Here is a 26315-nt window from a genome sequence, read left to right as displayed (position 1 = left end):
TATTGCAATCAAATGGAAACCTTTTTAAAATGGAGCAGCACGTAAATTACAGAAATAAATGGGTTCACATTTATAATATAGGTAACCCTTGACTTACAACCACAACTGGGACCAGAATTTCCAGAAACTGAGCAAAAGCTATTGCAAATTGCAGTCATGTGACCATAGGGTGCTACAGCAGGCCATAAATGTAAAACAGTTGCCAAGTACCAAAATACCCCTCCCCCCATTGTCATTCCAACAGTTGTAAATCAAACATTACCTGCACTTTAATTAAGATTTTGAAATCAGTTAACGTGTTACTTATTGCAACCCAATCCATACTTTCTAGGCCAGCGTTTTTCAACCTTGGCAACTTTAAGATATCTGGACTTCAACTCCCACAATTCCCCAGCCAGCTTGCTTATGGAATCCACCCCAGCTTGCTAGCTGGAGAATTCTGAGAGCTGAAGGCCACACATCTCTAAGTTGCCAAGGTTGAGAAACAAGGTTCTAGGCTATTCAAAAACAAAGTTATTCAATGTTCTAGGCTATTCAACTCACTTTAATGTTGTTTTTAGCAATAATATACAAGGACTTAAACTTTTGTCTATTTCTGGGTTGTATAATCTCCCTACCTAACCTGTACTCATAGACATCCCCAGGGCATGTGGAGGAGAATGAGGAAAGCAGTTTGCAATGTCACAACATAAGTTCCACCTCTTATGTACAGTACATGTGTCAATACATCAGACACCTGTGTGAAATGGGTTGTGCTTGCATCACAACAGCATGATGCAGCTTTCGTCCTTCTGGTGAAAGTGTGAGATCCTGCGGACACTTGGAGCCTTGGGATTTTCTGGTAGTCTCCTATCTAAACGCCCCCTTTCATTTTGAAAAACTAAACTCCATTTCTATATGGGAAGTTTGAGAACATTTTTTGAGAAGTGACTTTCAAGCCAGAATTCTGGGAGTTGGAAGTCCATTCCCTTAAAGCTGCCAAGGTTGCAAAATACTGGTCTAAACTTACCACACTGTACAGAAAGGCTTCAATTTACAATGATTTGTTTAGTGACCATTCAAAGTTACAATGGCCTTGAAAAGAGGGACTCACATCTAGTCCTTGCACTTATGCCTGTTGCAGCATCCTTGTAGTCACATGTTCAAAATACAGGTGCTTGGCACCAGCATGTATTTACAACTGTTGCAGCATCCTGGAATTATGCAATCACTATTTCCAACCTTCCCAGCTGGATTCCAACAAGCAAAGTCAATGGGGGAAACCAGACTCGCTGAACAATTGAATGATTCACTTAACAATTGCAGTGATTTGCTTAACAACTATGGCAAAAACAGTTGTAAAACTAGGTGTGACCTGCTTAACAACTGCCTTGCTTGGAACAGAAATTCTGGTCTCAACTGTGATCATACATTGACCTGGTTGACAGGTCATACGACCTGTAGACCATCCCCTTTCCACCTCTACCCGTAGCAGCAGCAATGCAGTGTCTTCCCTCACAAATCCAAGAGCAGGTTGCTTCTGCTCATCTAATGCCCCACCTCTTTAATATGCAAGAAGTCTTTGGCTTCAAAGTTGATGGCAGATCCCTGCACAGGACATTCTTCATCCAATGCGCCACAGTAGCTGACATTAGTACGGACAGCAAATGCAACCGGTTTGTTCTGAGGAGCAGAAGAAATCAAAGATGAATTATCAGTGCCAGGTGAGTCCCAATGTAAAATAAGACCTTAAATAAAATGTCTGTCCTTCTCTTTCTCCTATTTCTATGACCTTGATTGGCTCAAAGAACACCCAAGAACAATTATAGGGATTCACGAACAAGAAAGGTAGACCATCCCTTCAAAGGAAAACACCACTTAGCCTTTGTTGATCCTTTTTTGGCACAACACTGCTTGGAGATTACCTACATCTAAGCAGGGTTCACTTTTATGTCACAAGAGCCAAAGCATAGATAGTTGTCTTCTTCTCCTTCTCCTTCTACTACTACTACTACTACTACTACTACTACTACCTACTACTACTACTACCACCACTGCCTTCCTTTAATGAGATGGGTACATGGATTATATATTTTTTCTAATATGTGGTAGGATAGTTTCCAGGTTGTCCATCTCTCTCTCTCTCTCTCTCTCTCTCTCCTGGAGGAGTATGCTCTGGCCATGCCAAAGTCCCATCATCCTCTTTCTGTTCCCAGACCGTGCTTTAAACTGCTTTATGCCAATCCTTTCCATTGCAAACAAGCAAACAGACAAGGCAAGGCATGTGGAATACTGGCTGAATATTGATGGGGAAAAAGGAGAAGTGGGGAGAGGGGAGATGGAATGGATTGATGGAAACCTGAATAGAAAAAGGAAAGCTTTCCCCTTTTAGTATTTCTCCCTTCTAGTAAATGCTAAGGCCTGCAGGAAAGAAAGCTTGAGGTTCCAAAATTCTTCTCCCAGAAGTTTCCTGGTTCTTCACACCTTGCTTCCACCTCCAATTTTGTTATAGTCGGGTCAGTAGCTCAGGTGTCGCAGAGGGCACTTCACCTAAGATTCACAATCCCTAAACCCAGATGGCATTAGAAATGGAGTTTTCACATTCTCTGATCCCTTTCTAATAATTAAAAAAGGCAAATGGTGAAATAATTTCCATAGTGCTACCTCCTGGCCTTGTGGCATACAGGTATGATGACTAGAGAATTCAGCCCTTCTTTTCTCTCCCTTCAACTGTCTCCGGAAAGGTGGACAAATCTCATTGGAGATAAACAAAATGAAACTTTATTTCAAGATCTTTAAAAAAAAATTAAGTACCAAACTGTAAACCTTCCATAAAAAAACAGAACATAAATACAGAACTGCCCAGATCTCAGTAATACTTGCGAAGTAGTTCAAGAAGCATTCAAATGAAAATACAAATATGCGATCACAGGTTGATACTCTCCTACCACATATGAAGAACTCTCTATCTAAACATCATGTAAACCCCACCCCCATGATAAAATATACAGTATAATTATTACTACAAACCACAAGAATATTCTCAAGAAAAAAATATTTTCATGTACGTAGCTTGAAGTATGAAAGAAGCTGAAATCCCACAACTGGTGTACCAAATTAAAGAAAATAAGATGTAGTACAACATACTAAAGAGAAACAACAATAATGAACAATAATAATGAAATAACAACAACATAATAATGATAATAATAATGATAATAATAATAATAATAATAATAATAATAATAATAATAATAATAATGGTGGTTCCAATGGTAATCGGCACACTGGGTGCTGTGCCTAAACACCTAGGCAGGTCAGCTGCAGAAGGCCACCTTACTGGGATCTGCTTGCATAATCCGCCCATATATCACGCAGTCCTAAATGCTTGGGAAGTGTTCGACTAGTGATTTGTGATACGAAACCCAGCATAGTTATCTCGTTTGCTGTGTGCATTGTTGTTTTTTGTGTAGAATAATAATAATAATAATAATAATAATAATAATAATAATAATAATAATAATAATAATAATAATAATAATAATAATAATAACTATTACTTGGCTATACATTTATCTATTTCTATACAACTGAAGCAAATGGATCTGTGCTTCTAAATATTCATTACAAGTTGCAGATGATGGAAAACTTGTTACCTCCATACCCAGCCAGCTTCTTTCCCTTGACATTTTTTCCCATGATTTAAAAAGATTAAACCACCTTCTATACAGTACTTAGCAAAAGGAAAGGCAAGATTGTGTATGAGAGACAAAGAATCTTCTCTCACTGATGGGGATGTCTTTGAGTCTATAATCTGCAATCTTATTTATAGTCTATAATAATAATTAGTTATCACAATACCGCCTCTCCACAAGACAGTTTGTACTTTTGAAAATCTTAAGGAGTTCTCTCAAACCTGATGATGCCAACTTTTAGACAAGAATTGTGCCTTTTTTTGGCTACCTAAGTCACATTAGAGAGATCGGTATTAGTAGTTGCTTTCCCCCCCACTCTCCTCGTCAGTTCTCTCAGTAATTCAGATTTTATTCCAAAAATGAGTATAAATATAGCACCTGCATCCTCTTTAAAGATGCTGTCTTTTTCTGCAACCCTGCAGCTTCTCTCCATAGCTGTCATGTGATCTCACAGCTTATGATATTTTTCTTTTAATGAAATTGTAATTCAGATTCATTAGGGCTACCAGAAATTAATCTGTGCTTCCAAACAGCAGCTTCTCGCATTGCCAAAAACATTCTGCTGTGTAGCTGTTACAACTTCCTCTGTTTAGCTGATCCTCTGTGGCTTCAAGGAAAAATAAGGCAGAAAGAGTGGGAAAACAAAGAAAGATGACAAGTGTTCCAACCAGCTGGGGAAATCCATAATGGAAGCAGAGCAACTGAACAATAAAAAACTGGACTGCAGGATATTAACCTGGCTTGTTACAGAGGCAATCATTCTCACCTGATGCAACCCTCTCTCTGTCCTAAGAAAAAACAAGATTTTGCCCACTCCATCCGTTACCTTGGCTTTTTCAAGCTGCTGCTGGGCCTGGTTCTCCACTTCGCGCTTCACCCCTTCACGTTCCTCCTCTAGCGACACGTCGGAATCCAGCGATGGGCGGCTAGTGTAAGAATCAGCAGAGCCCTGGAGGAAATGCAAGAAATATCAGCAGAGCCCTGGTGGAAATGCAAGAAATACACACACACACTCACTCACTCACTCACTCACAGATTATTTATATATTAAGAGCGATGGTGGCGAAGTGGTTAGAATGCAGTATTGCAGGCAGACTCTGCCGATTGCTAGCTGTTCGATCCTGACCGGCTCAAGATTGACTCAGCCTTCCATTCTTCTGAGGTCGGTAAAATGAGGACCCCAGATTGTTGGGGGCAACTCTGTAAACCACTTAGAGTGGACTGGGGGGGAAAAAAAGCACTGTGAAGCAGTATATAAGTGCTATTGCTATTTGGGGCACTGGAAATTAGAATTCATACTGGCTGTTTGAGCTCTCTACCTGTTAGCCTAGTGAGTTAGTCCAGGCAAGAAGAATAACCAGAAGTGCTAGCTCTCTCCTTATTGTAAGGTTACATCCACCAAATATTGCAAGACTAAAGGTATTTCTTCCCTTCTTTCCCTTTACTCTCTGGAAAACTAGCGAGAGTTCTGAAATGTTTCCTGTACCATCCCTCCTTCTCTGAGCTAAGCCTTTTTTTCACACCTGGTTGTCCACTCTGTGCCTCTCTCTCCTATCACCCAAAGTCATTCCCACATACCATTACACTATCAAGTAACACAGCTGGAGTGGATATCTCAGCTACAGAGACGTTTTACACTTTGAAATTAGTCTCAAACCTGCCTTACTAACTATAAGAGAACCAAGGGTTTTAGAACAATCACCTGTAAACTACATCCCCACTGTGATTTGTGCTGCAATTCCTAATGTCAAATCTTAGAGGTTACTGGATACGTGAAGGATTTGGGTTTTGATTAGGTTATAATATTCTGGGATCGAGTTATAAGGTTACAATTTGTCATTTGATAACCAACAAGTGGTGAAAGGGGTCTATTAAAATGTTGAAATCTGAAATCTCTATGTTTAACCAGGACGTGCCAGGCCCTAGCAAGTGTTTTTCCACAACATATTAAGCTTACTTAGAGTTAACTTTGCTTCATTTGTTGTGGGAAATGTTGGGAAATGTCATTTTTTGGGAACCCAGCTTATTTCATTCGTTTGTGCTTTGATATATTGTACGAACACAGAAAATTGGTTAAGTCAGCAAAAAGGTTAAATGTATATAGAATGAATGCATCCCTTCCTCAAAGTTTTATTCCCAGATTTAAAAAGGTACTTTTGTATATTTAAAACAGGCCTCTCTTCACATGAAAGGTTATTGTCAAAAAACATTTCCATCTTCTATAGCAGGGATCCCCAACCTTTTCAACGCCGCGCCCGGTTCCGGCATCAGCTGGGCGCCGCGGCCCGGTATCGGGCGTCAACTGGGCGCCGCCATCTTTTATGATGAAAGGCGCTCCGGTGACGCCACCGAGCGCTGTTTCGTCAAAAAGATGGCGGCGTATGCTTCGTGAGCTTTTTCGGGTAGAAATGGCTTTCTACCCGGAAAAGCTCATCGAGCGATAGCCGCCATCTTTTGACGAAAGCGCTTCCGGTGAGCTTTCTACCCGGAAAGCTCACCGGAAGCGCTTTTTACCAAAAAAGATGGCGGCACCCAGCAACCAGCGGCCGGTAAGGCTTGTTCCGCTGCCCGGTACCGGTCCGCGGCCCGGCGGTTGGGGACCCCTGTTCTATAGTATATGGAAAGCACTGGAGGCCCTTCCTCTGAGATATATTTACTACAGGTAGTCCTTGAGTTATAACAATTCATGGCCATTTGAAGTTACAATGAAAAAAGTGACTTATGCCCATTTTTCACACTCACTACCATTGTAGTATCCCCATGGTCACGTGAACAAGATTCAGACACTTGGCAAGTGACTCATATTTATGAGGGTTGCAATGTCCTGGGATCACGTGATTCTTTTGCAACCTTCTGACAAGCAAAGTCAATAGGGAATCCAGATTCACTTAACAACCGTGTTAGCAATTTGAACAACTGCAGCAATTCACTTAACAACAGGGGCAAGAAAGGCCATAAAATGGGGCAAAATTAACTTAACAACTATCTTGCTTAGCAACAGAAATTTTGGGCTCAATTGTGGTCATAAGTCAAGGGCTACTTGTATTATCTTTTCCTGTGCTGGCTTCCAATGAATATGTGTTGCACTCAAGAAGACCAGTGCTTACGTGTGAGATATGCCTGCAATGAGACAGCCCTGCCTATTTGATTATTTTGTCCTATTTGTTGCAGGTACCTCCTCACCCCTCCCTGACCATTTACTCAGAGTCAGATGGGCTCTTGGGTGAAAACAGACTGACTCCTACCCCTTAATAAAGCAGTGAGTTGCAACCGATAGGGTTATGTTTGTGGAGTGGCTATAATCACACCCATTTGCAGCCACATTCACCATGGCTGCCTTGAATGGAAAGTCTGCAACTGTCTCAGGTGTCAATACAAACAACACTGAAGGCAAAAGAAGACTGAGAAAGGTAGAAATATAAAGTCACAGTAATTGAAGGTGTGGTATAACAGTGCATACAACCGCTGGAATGGTGTAGTAATTGCTGGATTGCTGCAGCTTTGCTCCTATTTTCTTTTGTAACCCAGACCAATGGAGAGGCTGAAGTTTTCCTCAGCCAGAACAAGAGCAGCTCAACCTTCTATGTTGATGTGGATGAGGAAGCTCCTGTTATACACAAACAAAATGATGATGATCATCATCTTTTAATGACCCCATAATCTCTTGCAGGGTGGAGTCTGGGCAACTGAATGGAGTTAGCACAGTGCTGAATGGCCGAATGCCCTTCTTGTTGCCAATGCAGAGTTTTGTTCAGCAGATATATTCTCATTGGGCCTGGAGAGAGAAATATCTGCCTCTACCTGGGATCGAACTTACAGCTTCCTGATTGTGGGATGAGAGCTCCACCCCAAGGCCACCGCACCACTCCTTTATAAGATGCTAGTAGCAAAATACTCAGAAGTCCAAATTCAACACATCCCCCCAAAAATGACTCTACAGGGGCCTCCATGCCCTTTAATTAGCAATCAATAGACAATAGTAAAGGCTTGCCCTCTATGACTGTTATGGAAAGGATTGCTAAAGTAATCTAGATGAAGCCCTTTGAACGCTTGAATGATCCACTAGGTAAAGGTAAAGGTCTCCCTGTCAGTTTACAGCACATCATTTATCCCCTTTTCTTACCCAAGGCAGCCAGCATGGAAGCTAACCTTCCATGGCCATGTAGCTAGCATTATTAAATGCCAAAGTGCACAGAACGCTGTTATCTTCCCACCAAAGTGATACCTATTTATCTACTTGCATTGGCATGCTTTCGAACTGCTAGGTGGACAGGAGGCTGGGGCAAGTAATGGGAGCTTGGGTTACCCTGTTGCACAGAATTCGGGTCTCAAACCCGGGCTGTCAGCTCTCTAGTGACAAACTCAATGCTAAATTCTGTCCATGCTTTCACTGATTTGCTAACACTCATGTTCCTGTGATCAAACAGCTAATTTTTCCACCACATTACAGCATTTGGGTATTATTAAAGCGTTCCCCACCTACAAAGTCCTGCTTAAAATCTATTTGCCCTCATCCCACCCTTTGGCCAAGCCCCAGACTCCAAGTCCCATGCCAATCCATGTAACACTATATGCCAGGGGTGTCCAACCTTGGCAACTTTAAGACTTGTGGACTTCAACTCCCAGAATTCCTCAGCCAGCAAAGCTGGCTGAGGAATTCTGGGAGTTGAAGTCCACAAGTCTTAAAGTTGCCAAGGTTGGACACCCCTGCTATATGCGAATTACAGCAACTTCATTTCTCATGACCCTTCAGTTTCCTTGCCCTTCCCAGGGTATTCTCTCTTTTGTGGAGCTTTCCTTTCTTACAGGAAAGGAATCAGCAGACGTTTACAAATGAAATTTTGACACATGTCATGTAAGTGTATGTTAAACCAACAAAAATGCCAACAACCCATTTGGACAGATTTTTTTTTTTTTAATGCCACTTATCAGGGGGATCAGATTTAAGGAGCGTTTGCTGATCTTGAAAGTCAGAAGTGCTTTTTTCAAAAGAAGAATTTGAGATACCAGACATCTACAGTGAGGCCACCGTGAAAAGCCTTATGATTGACATCCTAAAATTCTACCTGACAACATTAACAAGCAATGCATATGGCGTATTTAAAATATTTACAGCATTTGAAAAGTAGTAGTAATAATTTATAGGGCCACTTTAAAATACTCAAAGCATCTTAAAGGATATATAATTTATTTCAATATTGAACTGGGCTGTAAATGGAACATCTGTTTTGGAAATACATTCTAGTTTAATGGATGTATTTTTTTTTAAAAAAAAGTAGGGAACTTGGGGCCTTCCAGTTATTGCAGAACTCCATGTCTCAGCAGCCTCAACCACACTGCAATGACCAGAGAATGACAAAAACAATAAGCCACAAATTTCTAGAAGACTCCTGGTCCCTGCCTCTGTAAGGAACTCCAAGTTTCAAAAGAATTTGAGAAAAGAAAACATATGATTTGCAAATGTGAAATCAAACCTACTGCAAAGAGGACAGATGCCAGTACTTATTGTTTGGGGCAAAATAAAGTATGAATGAAGGCAAATATACATGTCCCAGGATAATCTGGATGGCTCACAGAGATCAGGGGTTTGGTCTTGTGAGCTTTCAGTCTCATGCTGAAACCCATCCACAGGGAACTACTTTCCACTGGAATGTCACATTCTGGTGAGGGAGACGTTCTCTGGTGATGGGCTCCAGCATGAATCCAAAAGCTCAGAAGACTAAATCTCTGATCCCAGTAATCAACCCAGATTGGACCCTGCAAAATAAAGCATGGTTGTGGTAAATTCTGTGCTGACACTCTCCTTTCTACAATGACTTATCCACAGGAACATTTCCTCTGCTTGGAATCTAAAATTACCTATAATATGGGGAGGCCAAAGTGCGAGGCCAGTCACTCACTGTCTTTGCCCACCCTGCCTCAGAGTGTTGTTGTGAAGAAAAAGAGGACGAGTACCATGTGTGTTGCCTTGACTTGCTATTGCCTTGACTTGCTATGTAGAAAAAAGGAGCTAAATCTAACAAATAAAATACTTGACCAAGCTAAAACAGAATTCTAGAAAGGGGGAGGTATTGTTGGCGCATAAATACTTTGACTCCATTGCTACCTCTGGACAGAGTCAATCTCGTCCCCAAAAAGACATGTTGCAACTTGGAGGTGCTTCTCAATCTCCTTGATCAGCAGGTGGAGGCTTTGCCCAGAGCAGCCTTTGAAGAACCTTGGCTGGTGTACCAGTTCCATCTCTTTTTGGAGCAAGAAGCCATAGCAACGACTCGTGCTTTGGTCACCTTTAAGTCTGGCTACACATAGGCTACACCTTTAACACCTACACCTACACATAGGCTACACCTGTAGCCTACACATAGGCTACACAAAGGCTACACCTTTAAGTCTGGCTCTCAACTCTGCCTTTGAAGAGTACCTGGAAACTTTAGTTGAAGGTGGCCCTCTTGCTGGAGGGTGCTGAATGGATTGTTGATACATTCCCAAGTAAGTGGTGGGATTCAATTTTTTTTTTTATTACCAGTTCGGTACAGGGTGTGGCTTGGTAGGCGTAGCAGGGGAAGGATACTGTAAAATCTCCAGTCACAGGTGGTATTTGCCGGTTCTCTGAACTACTTAAAATTTCCACTACCGGTTCTCCAAAAGGTTGATTTTTAGGAAAGTGATGAAACTGATCTTGTTTCACTAGGCGTTTGAGGTTTGAGTGGCTGTTTGTGAAGCTACCTTTCTATTGGATTAATTTTGTTACACTTCATTTTGATGGTATTGCATCTCGGCTATAATTTTGATGGATATTATTGAGTTTTAAAAGTACCGCTTTGTGAACTGTGAACCATTCCAAATCTTGTGAGAGAGGACATAAGTCTTCGAAGTCAATCTATCAGTCAGTCACTCAATCAAATGCCATATGACTCCATCTAGCTAGCATCATTGGAAAAACATGGCTGAAAATTTGGGAGGGAGGTTACAGATGGAAGCTTTGTTTCTGGGATGCCTTCTACTCTCTTCCCAATCCTTAAAACCACCCCATATCCTGGAAAATGGACCAAGATAATCGTGCCAATATCTAGTTGTACTATTGCCAAATTTGACACCTGCGTATTACATGACTGTACAAGGGGGCCACAGGCAACCATATGATCACCCCTGCTTGGTTCATTATATGACTTGATTCATTAGTAAATAATTAATGACTTGGTTCATTAATAAATAATTAAATTTATAAGTGGCCCAACTGCCAAAGACTCTGAGAGGCTCACAATAATCGAAGAAAGAAATTACAATAAAACATTAAAAAAAATGCAAAAACGATGGCAAGCTCTATGAAATAAGAGTTTCACTTTCTCTCACTGAAGAAGTGAATGAACAGCCAGGTCTTCGTAGCTCTTCTAAACAGCAGAGTGTGAAGGGTTAATAAATTAAGGAGATTTGCATTTGTATTATGTTTCTGCCATTTATGTTTTCACAGATTAAGATCTGGGACAAACCAATGGCAGCAAGACTGTGTACTTATTCTTGGTAGTATCTCACGGCTGCAGCTAGGCTATTACCTTATCTTTCTCTAAGAAGTGAAAATGCATTTATTGGACACTGCATCAAAAATGGGAGCTTTCAGACATGCACCTTGACAGAAATAAAGCAGAGAAAGTAAAGAAGAAGGGTGAAGTTCCCCCTCTCCCTTTCTTTCTCCCATGAAGCAATAATCTCACCCCTCCCTTCCTACACCCAGCTGGGCATAAAACGGTTCGCACTGAATGCCAGCTACTGCTCTCCCCTCCTTTTAACTGTGGGCATGGCAGCTTCCTCAAAGGGAAGGGAAGGAAGCTGCTCCCAGCAACAGGCAAGTCACCCTAGAAGGGCAGGCACCAAGGCCAGGATGGTGACTGAGTGAATGACACACACACACTGGGCTTCTCTCTGCAAAAGAATCAAACCCAGGTTTAGGTGGGAAAGTACTGTAATGAAGATGTTGCTTGGACAGTAAGTAAGAGGCAATACTGTTAGTCTGAGCCTGCTACACAAGGGACCCGTTCCTGTAAGTAAATGTAAGTATGAATCTTTGCAAGGATCCCACAGGGCTGTGCAAGCAGGACAAAGAAATATTTTCTTCTTGGTGCAATTGGGAAACGTTTTTTTGTTTGACCACACCCCATTAAAGTCTAAGTGCAACAGATTTATGTTATTTGAAACCGAACAGCCTATGGTGCACATGATGAGGGGAAGCCTGGAGAAAGTTTGCTTCCTTCATGTCAAGAAAGGACTTGCTTGCTGAGGAGCAGAGGGTATGTGTGTGCAGGAACATCCTCCAACTTTTCAGTTCATCCATCCATCCACGGGTGGGATTCAATTTTTTTAAATAACCGGTTCTGTGGGCATGGCTTAGTTGGTGGGCGTGGCTTGGTGGTCATGTGACTAGCTGGGCATGGCCAACTCAACATCACTCACATGGAGGCACGCATCTCCTCGCCTGGCCTCTCGTGACTGTGGGGATGCTGCAATAGTCGTAAGTGTGAAAAACGGTCATAAGTCACTTTTTTCAGTGTCATTGTAACTTTGAATGGTCATTCCACACAAGCAAAGTACCAGCAAAGGAGGGGAAAAATAACTCCAGAGACGTTCCCGAGACAGGAAGTCTAGTTCTGTCAAGAATGTAATAAGGGTTAACGGAGAGGCAGTTTCTGTAAGCAACACCAGAATGTTTCCTTCCTGCCTTCCTTACGGGATTAGACCAGTAATTTCTAATAACAACCGGTTCTCTGAACTGCTTAGAATGTTGACAATCGGTTCTAGCGAATAGGTGTGAACCTGTAGAATCCCACCCCTGCATCCATCCATCCATCCATCCTCAGCTACACAGCACCTGCCAACTTAAGGCACTTTCCCTGTCAAATAAAATAGGGCTGAACAGGGCTGCACTCATAAGTATTTTTTTTGCTAGGCTTTATCAAGCCACTATTTTGTCTTTTGCTCTGTTTGGGGCAGTCCAGGGTCCTAAAAACAAACAAACAAATGCCTAAAATCTGCCTATTCTGGACTTATTGATATAGATATAGATTAACAGAGTTGGAAGGGACATTGTAGGTCATCTAGTCCAAATCCCCACCCAAGCAGAAGATCTTCCCTGCCTACACCATTTCTGACAAATGCAATCCAATCTCTTCTTGAAAGCTTCCAGTGATGGCGCTCCCACAACTTCCGAAGGCAAGCTGTTCCATTGGTTGATTGTTCTCACTGTCAGAAAATTTCTCCTTGCTTCTAGGTTGAATCTCTCCTTGATCAGCTTCCATCCACTATTCCTTGACTAGTTTTTGGGTGCCTTGGAAAATAGCTTGACCGCCCCCCCCCCGGTGGCAGCCTGTCAAATATTAGAACACTCCTATGTCTCCCCTAGTCCTTCTTTTCATTAGACTAGACATACCCAGTTCCTGCAACCGTTCATGTTTTAGCCTCCAGTCCCATAATCATCTTGGTTGCTCTTCTCTGCACTCTTTCTAGAGTCTCAACATCTTTTTTTATAGCTGGTGATTAAAACTGAATGCAGTATTTTAGGTGTGGTCTTACTAAGACTTTATAGCAGGGGTGTCCAACCTTGGCAACTTTAAGACTTGTGGACTTCAACTCCCAGATTCCTCAGCCAGCTTTGCTGGCTGAGGAATTCTGGGAGTTGAAGTCCACAAGTCTTAAAGTTGCCAAGGTTGGACACCCCTGCTTTATAGAGTGGTATTAGTATCTCATTGATCTTGATTGTGTCCCTCTGTTAATGCAATTTAGGATTGCATTGATATAAAATAAGTCTTATTGATAAACCTCCTCATTTCAGAAAATAACTTAATCCCAAAGAGTCATGTTTTACAAACTTTATTAAACTGCTTTCCCCTTTGGGGGGAATAGACCAACAGTACTCATTGGGCTGTCATTAGTAGATTCCTTGTATCTTAGGAAAGAGGGCAGTTGTCTCATCATCAGTCAGAATTGACCACAAAATATTGCATCTCCCCTTACTCACCAATGAAGACCATATGCTTCTAACCCCAACACACAATAGAACTGATGGTCCCTATCCTTGCAAGGCCTTGTGTTGACAAAGCAAGGGCTGAATCAACAATAAAGTACTCAGTGGGGAAAGTGAGTTAACACTGTCATCCTGAGTTTTGTGTAAAAGGGAACCAGGAACCAAAAACTACGCGCAACAAAATGTGACGGTGCAGCATGCTATACACTGAGATTCCAGGTATTCCCTCTTGAGTTTTCTATTTTTCTTCCCTCAAGAGTTGGTTGGCATTCTGCAGCAACTGAGCATGCTCAGTTCCCCGTTCCTCTACTCCCTTTTCGGCTGGTATTTCCCACTCGTGCATGGCTAGTGCTGTTTTGACATTTGCAATGGTTGGAGCTTCAAAGCTGGTCTGAAAAGAAGAATGGTTTTATGTTCAAATGTGGGGCACAAGGGACAGTAGGAGTTAACATCAGAAGAACCGGCAAAGGGATCTGTGTACAATTTGTTCAAAGACAAGGGAAAGATGGGAAGGAGTTAGCTGAAGATCCCCGATGGTAGGAACTGGGAAGCATATACAGAAAGTATGAAGCATCCTGAAGCTTTATACTGTCTTGAAATATTGTGAAAACCAGACTGACTCCAGTATATAAAGAGGGAATGAGAGACATTGAAAATTGAGATTAATAAATCTTATCATCCCAGCAGCAACCAAAGCTGTAAACTAACCCTTTCCCATTCAACCAAAAGAAAGCAGAAAAGTGGCAAAATGAATGGATGCCAGCTCCAGCCACAAGAAATTACAATCTGCCTTCCGGTCTCTTCTGTTCCAGCCGCCTTAGCTCTGTAGGCTTTGCTATACAGAGACCTTCAAACAAAGTGTTTAGTTTCTGGTTCTCGAACATGGTCACAATCACAAACCAAACCGACCTCAAACTTCAGATTCCTGTATGGACAATAGCCATTCACAAAGGCTTTTCCCAATACCCTGCAAACGAAAACATTTACAGAGACTATTTCAAGATCAGAAGAGCCACCCCATTTGCCGTGTGAGCTGCAACCACCCATTACGTGCACATGGACGGAACAAAAAGCTCTGACAGATGTTGTTTCTCTTTCCCCTTTTATAACAAAAGCAGCTTTCTTCCTTCGGGGTTGCAGTGATTTTGAGCTCCGTCAAAACAGCTGGTAGGGGGAAGGCTACTTTCCTCCACTACAAATTAACAGCCTCCAAGCGGCATTTGTTTATTTAAAGACGATAAGAAATTTGTCACATGTTAGGACAGCTGAGTATATGAAGGCAGGTACTTTACCTTAGTATAGTGACTGAATACATATCCTGGTAATCATACTGTATTTGTACATGTATTCCCTCCCAAAAGGGCATTTATGCTTCAGGTCCAAAGAAGCTGGTTGTGTCGGGGAAATATTTTCTACTCCCCTTCAGCAACAAAACGCTTCTGCCCACCATGTTTTGCAAAAGCTTGATAACAGCCTATTTTAGAATACTGTAGGGCATACTAGAGTGCGCCTGTTTTCTCTGATTCCTCATCCTTCCTTCTCTGTTGGTATGCTTTTCCCTTTTTTCAGAAGTGTCTGATCAATCTCCGTGCAAATGCAGCGTGATGAAGACCCAGAACTGCTTTTTTTTGTTCCCTTCCAAAATTATATTTTTCTTCCCCACTGGATATTCTCTCATTTGGGCATATGGAGAACATGAAAAATTCAAAAAGACTGTGGTTCACACAAGGCATTTAAGCTCGTTATTGAATCCATCTTCTTTCTGCTTTGCACAAGGCATTAAACCACTTGGTACAATGCATTAAACCATGCACAAACAGCCAAGGTTAAGGCTAATCAAACTTAGCATGTTGTGTGAATGCATCTCTTGGCGTTTTACCCAATCTTGTTTGTGGAAAACCAAATGTTAATGGAATAACCCTGCTTCCTTTTTGCATGCACAGCGAAGGAAGAAGAGGAAAAGAAGATGAGTTTAAAATAATTATTTAAAACCACATTTGTGTTGAAGCCCAGTCAGAAATCAAGTCCTTTTTGTGCTTAAGTCCCACTGCTTTAGATCTGATCTGTAGCAGGAAAGGTGGAGCCAGGAGAGGGACTAAGAGAGGAGTCTGACTGAAGTTCTTACATTCCCACAAGCGATCCAGCCTCTCTTGAATTTTATTAACTCTTATCTAGCTCCAATTTATTACTGACCATTAATTGACTAGATTCTTGGGTACAGGCATGACCAGTATTTCAGCTTAACCGGAACTTAACAGCATGACAGAATTGGAGGTCTTCTAGTCCAACCCCCTGCTGAGGCAGGGGACCCTATATACCATTTCAGACAAATGGTTGTCCAATCCTGTCTTAAAAACCTCCAGTGTTGGCGTACCCACAACTTCTGGAGACAAGTGGTTCCACTGATGAATTGTTCTGTCAGGAAATTTCTCCTTAGTTCTAAGTTGCTTCTCTCCTTGATTAGTTTCCACCCATCGCTTCTTGCCCTGCTCTCAGGTGCTAGTTTGGAGAATAGCTCGACCCCCTCTTCTTTGTGGCAGCCTCTGAGATATTGAACACTGCTATCATGTCTCCCCTAGTTCTTCTTTTGATTAAACTAAACATACCCAATTCCAGCAAGTGTTCACTATATGTTTTATCCTCCAATCCATACGTATAATGCTGGGTGGCTGGGATAATTCTCAGGGCCTCCACAGCAAACATGGCCAGAAGCTTACTCTTTCCTGTTTCTGGAAACATATTTTTTGAGCGTCCTGAAAGCCTGTGCTCAAAATTAGAATTAAGGAGGTTTTCTCCTTCTAGAAGTGCCTGTAGATTTCAAAGTCCCCCAATCTAAAATCTTTAATGCCCATACCTATGTAGTAATGGGAGAGAAGGGTTATCTCTGGTTCCCTTTGTGTTGTAATGGCTACAACTACAAGCAACCTAAGACGACACTGAATGTGGGTCAAAGAGCTTAAAAGGCATGCTTGTCAAAGAGATGCAAACTCTTTCTCTCTGCTTTTATCTTGCCACTTAGCTGAGCTTTATTCTGATCTCCACTGTCTTGACAATCCTTAGATTCACTGTCGCTCATATTACACACACACACACACGTGTGTTTGTGTGCGTGTGTCTAAAATGAAAGAAAGATTCCTTATTTTGAAGGCGAATGCAAATGGAAGCTAACCACCTTCTTTCTCCAGAGAATACTGAAAGCAAATATTATAAATGGGGGATTATGGATTACAATGACAAATAGAAACCCAGAAGGCAGGACTGGGTTCTTTTTTAATGTATGTTTCTCCCCCGTCCCCCAAGCAATGGTAATTGGACAAGAGGAAACAAACACAGAGAGACAAGAAACAACCTTCAAAGTATTCATATCCAGAGCCATGAACTTGGTGCACCTTCTGCTCCTGTACCAGCTATTTTATTTAATTTACCATTACACTTGGTGAATTCACAATGACAAGAGGAATGGCTGTGATCGTGATCCCAGGCACTCACATTCAATTTATCATCAGGGCTGTTTGTCCTGTTTCTGGCTTAACCCCTCAAACAAGTACACAGTACACATTTGGGCAGTGTAGCGGATCCAGAAACCTTTGCAAATTAAGGCTCTTCCAGATTGCCCAGGTTTTAACTCTATGTACCCCCAACCACCAGAGCCATCAGGACTGATGGAAGGCAAGATAAGAATATGGGTCTATTACTGAACCATCAAACAGGGCCTGAAAGGTTTTCTGGGTCCAGTCATTGTTTCTCAGCCTAATTTGCTCTGGAAGGTTGGGATTCTGCAAGAAGATCAAAGGAGTAGAGGAAAATCATATAGTCTGCCTTCAAGTTTTGAAGGAAACTCTAAATAAAGGAGAATATTTGTAGCTCAGTGTTGGTGCTCTCTGAACTTGGTTGTTTTCTTGCAGGCCCAAAGGTGTTTTTTCAAAAGGCAACTGGATTTTCTTTGTTTTTCCTTGAAGACATTTCACTTCTCATCCAAGAAACTGCTTCAGCAGTTCTGAAGTGAAATACCTTCAAGGAAAAACAAAGAAAATTCAGTTGCCTTTTGAAAAAACACTTTTGGGACAACCATGACCTGGATGACTGAGAATCTCCACTGGCATTTACTTGCAGGTGTTTCATTACCCAAACTAGATAACACCTATGTAACTAACTAGGTAACACTGGCACTGACGATGTTATGAAGTTTGGGTAGTGAAACATCTGCAAGAAAACAACCAAACTTAGCAAAAATCTAAATGTTATTTGAGTGGTATAAAAGCACTATACAGAATAATCATAAATCTAATAACAAAACTTAAAACAATCAACAAGTTTATAAAGGGAATAAACAGAATGCCAACATTTCTGAGAATTTAGACACCTGACATTAGCACTTAGGAATATTTTTCTCTAATAATATGGTGCTTCTCAGATTTTTTTTTAACTATAGTTCCCATGATCCCCAATTCATGTTCTTGTTACTTAGAATTTGCAATTGCACCCCAAAATATCTGACAGAAACCACAACACCTATAGAGAAGGAAAAGGTGATGACCCTCAATTGTCTTTTGACCTTGCATCATCTGCCCAGTTTCTATCTAAAGAAAAAGATGCCCTCCCTTTCTCTCTTTTTCTTGAGATAGATCGTAATCAAGGGAAAGAAGAGAAATAATAACTCCATGCAATCTTCAGAAACAGTTTTTGATTTTGGTAAGACATCTTAAAGATGGAAGGTGGGGGAAGATGACAACAACCCACCCTTTGAACATGCAGTGCCTCTCTCCCATCCCTCCAGCTCAAGCAGAACCTTTGGGAAATGCCACAGCCCCCCACGACCCAGTTCCGTCATGCCATCTGATCATCCACCTCCCCCACTGGCTCCCACCCACACATCTGAAAGCAAAGCAGATGTGCCTACTGTGGCTGCCTGACCCCAACCTAGAAAGCAGGAAGTCTCCAGGTCTGGAGATGATAAGAACAACTCTGGCCTCCCTGCAGGAAACCCCAAACCCCGGTGATCAACACTGCTGAGCTGGCATATTGGTGGAGGCTTCCCTGGATCTCTCTCTCTCTCCCTCTCCCTCCCTTCTATCGTTGTTCCCAAATAACCTCTCTTCTTAACCATATCTATCACTCGCACACTCCCATCCAGGATTTCCAAAGCTAATTCTCAAGCTCCCTATTTCTTTCAGAAAGGGATTATCTTAAGGAAGCCACTTCAGGAACAACGGATGTCTCCCCAAAACAGTGTAAAAGAACCTCAGCTGGGCTTCCTATTTGTGTGGACTCCATTACCCCTTTCTGCTCGCAGCTTTAGAAAGGCAGAAAGCACTTCCTTCACAAAGATGGGGTGTAGAACGGGTCCAAATGGGGAATACATGGGATCTGTTCGATGCCCAGACCACCCTTCTGAATGGGCTAGACGAGCACACATACATTAGGCTCACCAGCCAGCAGGTGGAGCTGTTTGGAGAGAGAGCTGTTAATGCGCTGGAATTTCCAGGTCTGGACCATATTCAAATGGCTCACCTACCCCCAGCGTCTCTCTTCTGCTCTTTGAGGAAGACTTCGAGACCAACACTATCTGACAGTCTTGCTCCAACCAAACAATGCAATCCTTTCAGTCCCCGTCCATTTCTCAGGGATTCTTTCGCCACCGATCTCTCCGTTACAAAATATCGTCTCTTGATTTGGGAAGCCAGTCAAGATGGTCCCAGTAAATAAGGAAATGCTGCTCCCTCTTCCCAGGTGCCCATTTAACCCAATCCCCAGCAACCATGCAATGAACTGGTGGTAAACCCTGGCCCTCCCGAGGTTCCTCAGCCCCAACTTTCCAGCAGTCCCTTTTCAATAGCCCCAGAGATCATCACCGGTCAACAACCAGCTAGGAAGAGGCCAAGTTCTTTTAAGTGGGCGTCTCCCAGCTTAAAATAGAGCTTTTCTCTCAGCCTGTCGACTCACCACTTCAGAGTCTTCGAATCCATGGAGATAGGAGTCGTCATACATGGGGGAAGGAAAGAATTGTTGAGGAAGCCGAGCCGAGAGGGAAGAAAGATAGGAGTTCTTCCAGACGGACAGAGGTCTACAGCTGTGCCCCCTGCCCTAGTTGGGTTGGGGGCAGCAGGTGGCACACAGTGGCAAAGCAACTCAGCCTGCTATCGATCCGATTCCCCTCCCTGGATGCTTTCATTCTCAGCCGAGCAGCCACAGCAAAAACAATAGCGCCCACCCACCAGCCCTCCCTTGGGGGCAGGCACAGAGACAGGCAAGTAAGGAGGGAGGCAGGCAGGCAAGGCAGTGGCATCTGGACAGTGCAGCTCTATCTGCAACTCCTTATAGCAACACAGAAGAGGTAGGGTTCGGGTGCCAGGCGGCATGAAGCAGCGGGACGCAACGAGGGAAAAGCTGGTCATGAAGAGGGTTCTTGGAAGTGTGGAACAATCCCACCCGATGGGAGGAGAGCAAGAAGTGTAACCACACTTTCCAGCAATTGCATCCCCCCCCCCACCCCTTTAGACTGCTTTCCAAGAGTTAAGCGGGTCCCAGACAATTTACCACAGAGATGCAGGAAAAGCATACTGAGACATCCAACCTGCGGGTGGGTGGGGATCTCTCATGGTATTCCTGGCACAATAATGCAAGGTGGGCTGGGATGGGCACAGCAACACGGGACAAGCAAAGTCATATGGACAGGGAATCACAAAGGACTGCCCTTCTATCAAACACCAGTTTCCGTAGTAGCAGCTTTTACCCAGTTACCAATAATCCTAATTTCCCACATACCACATTCCTAGTCCTCAGGCCTTTTCTGTAACCTTTGACCATCTTGAGAGGCATTCTTGGACAGTCAGCCTTGATTCATACTTCACCAACCTACTTCTTCTTCCTCATTCTATTGGACAATTTCTACCATTCCCTAGAGGATGGGAGCTACAGTCCAACACTTCTGGACTTCACCAGAAGGCTACAACCCATTCTACTTTTTGCCCAGATCTTCAACTTTGCATGCACAGTTGCACATGCACGAACCAACTAGACGTCCACCCTTACCTACGTATGACCCTACCAACTTGGGGACAGACTATGCCTATCCACCTGCACTGGGCTGACAGAAATGAACAGGGCTGGCAGGGGCAAAGCGGGGAGGGGAGGACTTTGCAGGAAATGGGCCAGATGGGGATTTTCCCCCTGCAATCCCCCAGGCGCTAGTTCCATCTGCCTCTTTGACTTCAGTGCCAGAGCTGCTGGCACAACCTAATCTCCGCCCCACGCCCATTTCCCATCCAAAGTTGGAGAGCTGTCCAATATATTTGGCGGAGGAAGGGTTAACACCAGCTTTTCCCAAAACGAGATCCGATCTCACCATTTCTTCACACTGTTTTCTAACAGGAGTTTTTCACCCAATTCCCGGCTGAGATGTTTAAAAACACACACACACACACACACACATATCATCGGAATGCCGGGAAGGGGAACCATGACCGAAAGAGAGGGGGGAGCAAAAAGCAACAACAACAACCCAGCCCCTCTTTTCCTGCTCCCCGACGTCTCCTGCCCAGAATTCCTCCAAGGCAAAAAGGCTCCGGTTCTGCCAGGAGTTGCATTCAAGGCGGACGGGGAATCTGAGGGAAGAGAGCTTAGGCAGGAGCGCCCGCGCCGGTCCTGGTGCTTAGCAGCAGCAGGAGAGAACGGCGGAGGGAGGCAGACAGGGAGGAGGAGGAGGAGGAGGAAGAGAAGAAGATAAGAGAGGTTGAGTACAGCGTGGTGGTAGGCGATGGCAACGGCGGCGGCGGCGGCGGCTGCGCGGTGCCTGTTAAGTTACCTCGTTGAGCAGGAAGGTAGCGCTGGAGTCAGAAAAAGACATAGACAGACGGGGAGGGAGCCGGCCGGCCGGCGAGGCCCGGAGTGCGGTGCCAGCTGGGAAGGAAGGAAGGAGGGAGGGAGGCGCCCCCCGCCCCCGCTGCTTTCCCCGCCGCGCCGCTCCCAAGCGCCTTCCTCGCCCTCGCCTCCTCCTTCTTCTCTCGCTCTCCAGGACTGCCGCCGCCGCGCATTCCTCTCCGCCCCTTTTCGCTTCCCCCTCCTCCCGTTACGCGCCGCTCGGATAATGGTTGGGGGGGGTGGGGAGAAGAGAGAGACGTGCCAAGCGCTAAATAATCACATTACTCCGGGGGAGGGGGAGGGGGTGCGCCCAGCCGAGCCCGTTGAGCTCACTTCGCGCGGCGGCGGCGTCCGGCGTCCTCGAGCTCCGGGACCCCGCGCCTTTCCCCCCCCGCCGCCCCCCCCTCCCCCACCGTCTTCTCAGCCGGGACCGTCGGGAGAAGCAGCTGCTGCCGCGGACTCTTCGGGCGGCTTCTTCTCTCGCCGTGCTCCTCGGATGCTCCCCCAGCAGGAATGGCCGGAGGGCGGTTTGCTCACCTTTGCAAACCGGGGAGACCAGATGATGGCGGGCCCAAGCGGCTCACCCACCCACCCATCCTCCTTCCATTCCACCCACCCTCCCTCCCTCTCATCCCCGCCGCATTTTCGTGTTGGTCTGGGATCCCCGGAGCTCAACCAACTCGGGCAACCGATTTCAAGGGATTTAGAAAAGAAAAGGAAAAAAATCTTAGGCGGGGATCAAATAAAGTGCCAGTTACTGAAAGTTCAGTGCAGAAGGTAGGTCCACTGAAGGACTGTTAAGCATCTCCACACGGCAGGAAATGGGGGGGCGGGGGGAGAAGCCTCTCCCGTTAAGTCAGAGAAATGCCCGTTCAGGTACTCGGACCTACCGGAAGGTTTCTCCCTCCCCCCTCCTCCCCGGAAGTGATGATGTTTTCTTTTCTGAATCCTGCTTTGGCCCAGTAATGGGATCCACTCAGAAATGCCCCTTGCCTTCAGCATCCATTCCTTCCTTCAACCTCTTTTCTGCTAGGCTCCCCCACTCCCTTTCCTGGCTTGTCTCAGAAGCTGGTTTTGAAAACCAGGTGGGATTCTTGGCACTTGGGACAGCCAGATTTGAGAAAGGGGGACAAGAATAGGAGCCATCGTACTCCTCTGACTCTTGAAAGAGCAGCAGATGTGAGACAAGTGGATCTAAGTGGAAAGCTTAGCTACGCAAGCGAAGTCTCTATACTGTTGCCTTTGGGGGGCTGTGTGTGTGTGTGTGTGTGTGTGTGTGTGTGAGAGAGAGAGAGAGAGAGAGAGGGAAGCAATTAGCTTTGTCACTATCCTGGCACAATTTGATAGGAACTTCAGAAGGGAGGGTGCAGAAACAACCGTTATGACCTTCTGACCTTTGGGTGTTTTGGGCTACAACTGTCCCCATCCTGTGTGGCAGTAGCTGGGAGTGAAGGGACAACATATCTGGAGGTGACACCAGCCGCAGGGAGGCCGGGTGTTCCAGACTTGTGAGAGGACAATAATGCCAGGAGTTGGAGCATGAGTGGCAGACAAAGAATTTAGCACTTTCAGCATTTTGTGCAGCTAAACTGTTTGTTTCGTGGGGAGCTGTTCCCTCAAATGACTTCATTCGACAAAGGGCATTGCAATACATAAGCCTTGGGTGTTGTTCTGGCGAACAAACTGAAAAGACAGAGCAGTGCATCTGTTTGGGTTCTCTGCTGCTGAAGAAGCTGTGAGCCACAGTGGGAGCCAAGGCCTTCTGCCTGCTTTGAATCTGCCAATTACCTCGGGGCCCAGTTCACTCTGCCTGTCTTGAATTCGGTTCTTGGGGTTTGGGTTTGCCGTTCCACTACCCCAGCCCCAACCCAGGCTCTGGATTATTCCTTCCAGTCCTCCTCCTCGTTTCCAATTCAGCCCAAGAGGCCATGGCAGATGCCTCATTGAGCAGGAAGATGCTGGATTGTGGAAAGATGCAGAAGTGGCTGCGTCTTTGCTGAAAGCAGCACAGATCGCTGTACCCCTCCCGCCACCTCCAACTTCAACCTACTTCATAAGGCAGCTGTGAATCCCAGCTCGCATCTTTTGCGAGGGGGAGTGTGCAGTTTCTAAAAATCAGGGCTACTAGCAAATTGTGTACCTGGCTGCCAGCTGAAGAATATGGCCAACTGCAAACACCTATTTACTAGAAGGCAAACAGGCATGATTTTTTCCCCCAGTGAATCCTTTCTGATTCTCACATATGCTTTCTACTGCTGCTCTTTGCCTTATGACACCATGCAGAAATACCTCGTTAGCTGGTAGGCTCTTATAGGACCCCGCGTGTCATCGCAAAGTCAGCTGTGCATCCTCTTGAAGCACTACAGATTTATCCATGCTACTCACTGACAATTCTGAGGCTATAAGAAAGCTGGAAGAAAGACTCTTCAGGATTATGGCTTCTAGAAGGAATAGTTTCCCCAAGAGTGGTGTTCGTTCTCTCCGCAGCTTGTTTCCTGGATCTTCAGGCTGACCAGAGTGGCTGCTGGGAAGGATGATGCAGTGGAGCAATTGGTCTTCAGAGAAGGACTGAAATTAAGTCCAAGAAAAGATTAAACCTTTTGAGAGGATCTCTTTGATTCTGAAAATCGCTATTTTTGCCAGCAAGTACTGAAATGGCAAACCTATCAGACCAGCAATCGAGATCTTTTGAGCCATATCTGCTTTTCTCAAATTGCTGGAATGTATCTTCTCTTCATCCTGTCCTCAGTGGGCAATCCAGGATATGATTACCTTCAGTCAGTGTGATAATATTCCGTCACCAAGAATCAAGTAACACATGGAGGGAGGGACAGTGTAAGATAGAGAGGTCAAGAGCATCTCTAAGAGCTAGAAAGGGGTTGCTGGAAGTAATCCTGCCTGCTTGTCTTCCAGTAAATTAATGTTTCAGCCAGCCACATTCTTCCTGGCAGCCACTGTGCAAATACAAAATTCAGTAGGGCAATTTTTGTTATGAGAGAAACTAGCAGGAAAATCATAAAGTTGAGGTGGTGGATGCAACCACACAATCTATTGGACACCGTGTTAACTTTTTTTTTTTTTACTCTTGCCCCAGGTGCTCTTGGCATCCACAACATGATTTCAGAATTCCAGATGTGTCCACCAGGCTGTAAGACCTCTGCCACAGACAGCCACTTCCACGCAGCAAATCTGGCTGGCCTTCTGTGACTTGAATCTCAAGCAGCAAAACATTTTTGGCCAAACATATTTATGTAATCTTTGTGGGATTATTGGGTTCCTCCAAATGTACGGCGCCTATCCCCAATCTTCCTGTCAGGGTTCCGACAGATGCCCTAATTAAACCAGGCCAGGAGTGCTTTACAAGTTGACACTTGCATCCTGAATCTTAGAAGCATTACATATCTATATGTGAATGCCTTGTCTTACGTTTTTCATTCCTTTTTACCAAAAACATTCTGCTTTTTCTTGTTTTCTTTCCACTCCCAGAAGGATCCAACCCCAAGAAGAGCCCAGCTGGTGAGATCAGACCAAAAGGTTATTTAGCTGGTTTATGCAGGAAGCCAGATTTGAGGGGCAAAATGTGATGTGTAGGAAGATGTGAGAATGTAGCATGAGTTGGAAACACTTTTAAACAAAAGGTGTTTCTCCTGCATGACCCTGGGAAGAGACACACTTGATTTAAAGTGTTTCTAACAGGTGCTATCTTTACACTGACCTGTGCTCAGCATTGCATTTTGTCCCTCAAACTTCAAAAAGGATAATTTGAGAGACCCAAATTTGTTTTCTTCTTTTTGGTAATATTTCTCAGCAGTTTGCCTCCACCTGTTTCAGATGCTTGCCTTCCTTATCATGAGTCACTTTCACAAATACTTTGGCTCAGAAAACCCTGTAGTTTCCTCTTTTTTTTCTCACCCTGAGTGAATTTTTTCCCCCAATAAGAAAACTTAACAGTTCTTCTTAGATAAAATCAAATACCCAGCCAATCTCAAAAGTTCAGCAGTGTTGACTAAGTAGTAACCATGGTTTGTATTTAGATGAGATTATTAGGAAACTCCAGGCTAGAGTGGGGAGTCAATAAAGCAGCAAACACATGCAGATATTCTTTCCAACCTTTTTACCAATATTTTTTTTAAAACCCTTTCTTTTGCATATATGTGTGCATGTGTGCTTCTTATCTCTTGTTGTGTTTTATTTGTGTGGGTCACTCTGTGTCTCAAGACCAGGGTTGAGGTCAGAGGGCTTAGAACAAAGGTATCCAAACTTGGCAACTTTGAGGACTTGTGAACTTCAGTTCTCAGAATTTTCCAGCCAGCATAGCATAGGGAGCACAGCACAGAATAGGGAGTTGAAGTCCATATGTCTTAAAGTTGCCAAGTTTGGGGACCCCTGGCTTAGAACAAAGCAATCAACAACACTCCAAGCCATTCCCCAACTGCTGCTCCTTTAGGATGGATTGGAGAACTTTTTTTCTGGAATGTTTTTCACTATAGCCCCCAGCCAGATCTGGCCCCTTTTCAGAATCACCTGGACTATTCTGTTTGATTTTCATTTCCCTGCTGATAGATGGACAGGCAGAACCTTAATTCCTTTTACATACTTTGCTTTCAACATTCTGGGGAGTTGAAAGGAATAAAAAGCATTATGGAAGAAGACAAAGGTAAACCATATCTGTATTGTTGCCAAGAGAGTGATATGGATGTAGCCATTAGAAGTTAACCTGAGTGAGTTTTTCTCTTTCATTTTTTATTCATGAGCCTGGGTGGACT

General features: G+C 44.1%; 1 protein-coding gene across 2 annotated transcripts in view; it reads right to left on the bottom strand.

Annotated features, from left to right (window-relative positions):
• CACNB3 (calcium voltage-gated channel auxiliary subunit beta 3) overlaps positions 1 to 21702 on the bottom strand; it is a 41187-nt gene extending 19485 nt beyond the window's left edge. Inside the window, exons 1-3 of one of the 2 annotated variants that reach the window (XM_087954015.1) lie at positions 21494 to 21702; positions 4501 to 4623; positions 1540 to 1662 (exon numbers count right to left, since the gene is read on the bottom strand). In XM_087954015.1, coding sequence (XP_087810141.1) covers positions 1540 to 1662; positions 4501 to 4623; positions 21494 to 21535 — 288 coding nt within the window. In that variant the 5' untranslated portion in view covers positions 21536 to 21702. Of the gene's footprint in view, positions 1 to 1539; positions 1663 to 4500; positions 4624 to 19632; positions 19787 to 21493 lie in introns of those variants that run through there. The other variant, XM_026677365.2, reaches the window with a different exon arrangement.
• Positions 21703 to 26315: the final 4613 nt, after the last annotated feature.

This window comes from Notechis scutatus, chromosome 2 (assembly GCF_049901735.1).
Source record: "Notechis scutatus isolate UNSWTSFEM ecotype Mainland chromosome 2, rNotScu1.2, whole genome shotgun sequence".
Classification (NCBI taxonomy): Eukaryota; Metazoa; Chordata; class Lepidosauria; order Squamata; family Elapidae; genus Notechis; species Notechis scutatus.
The sequence above is the reverse complement of the archived record's forward strand: the minus strand, read 5'-3'. Positions and strand labels throughout refer to the sequence as shown.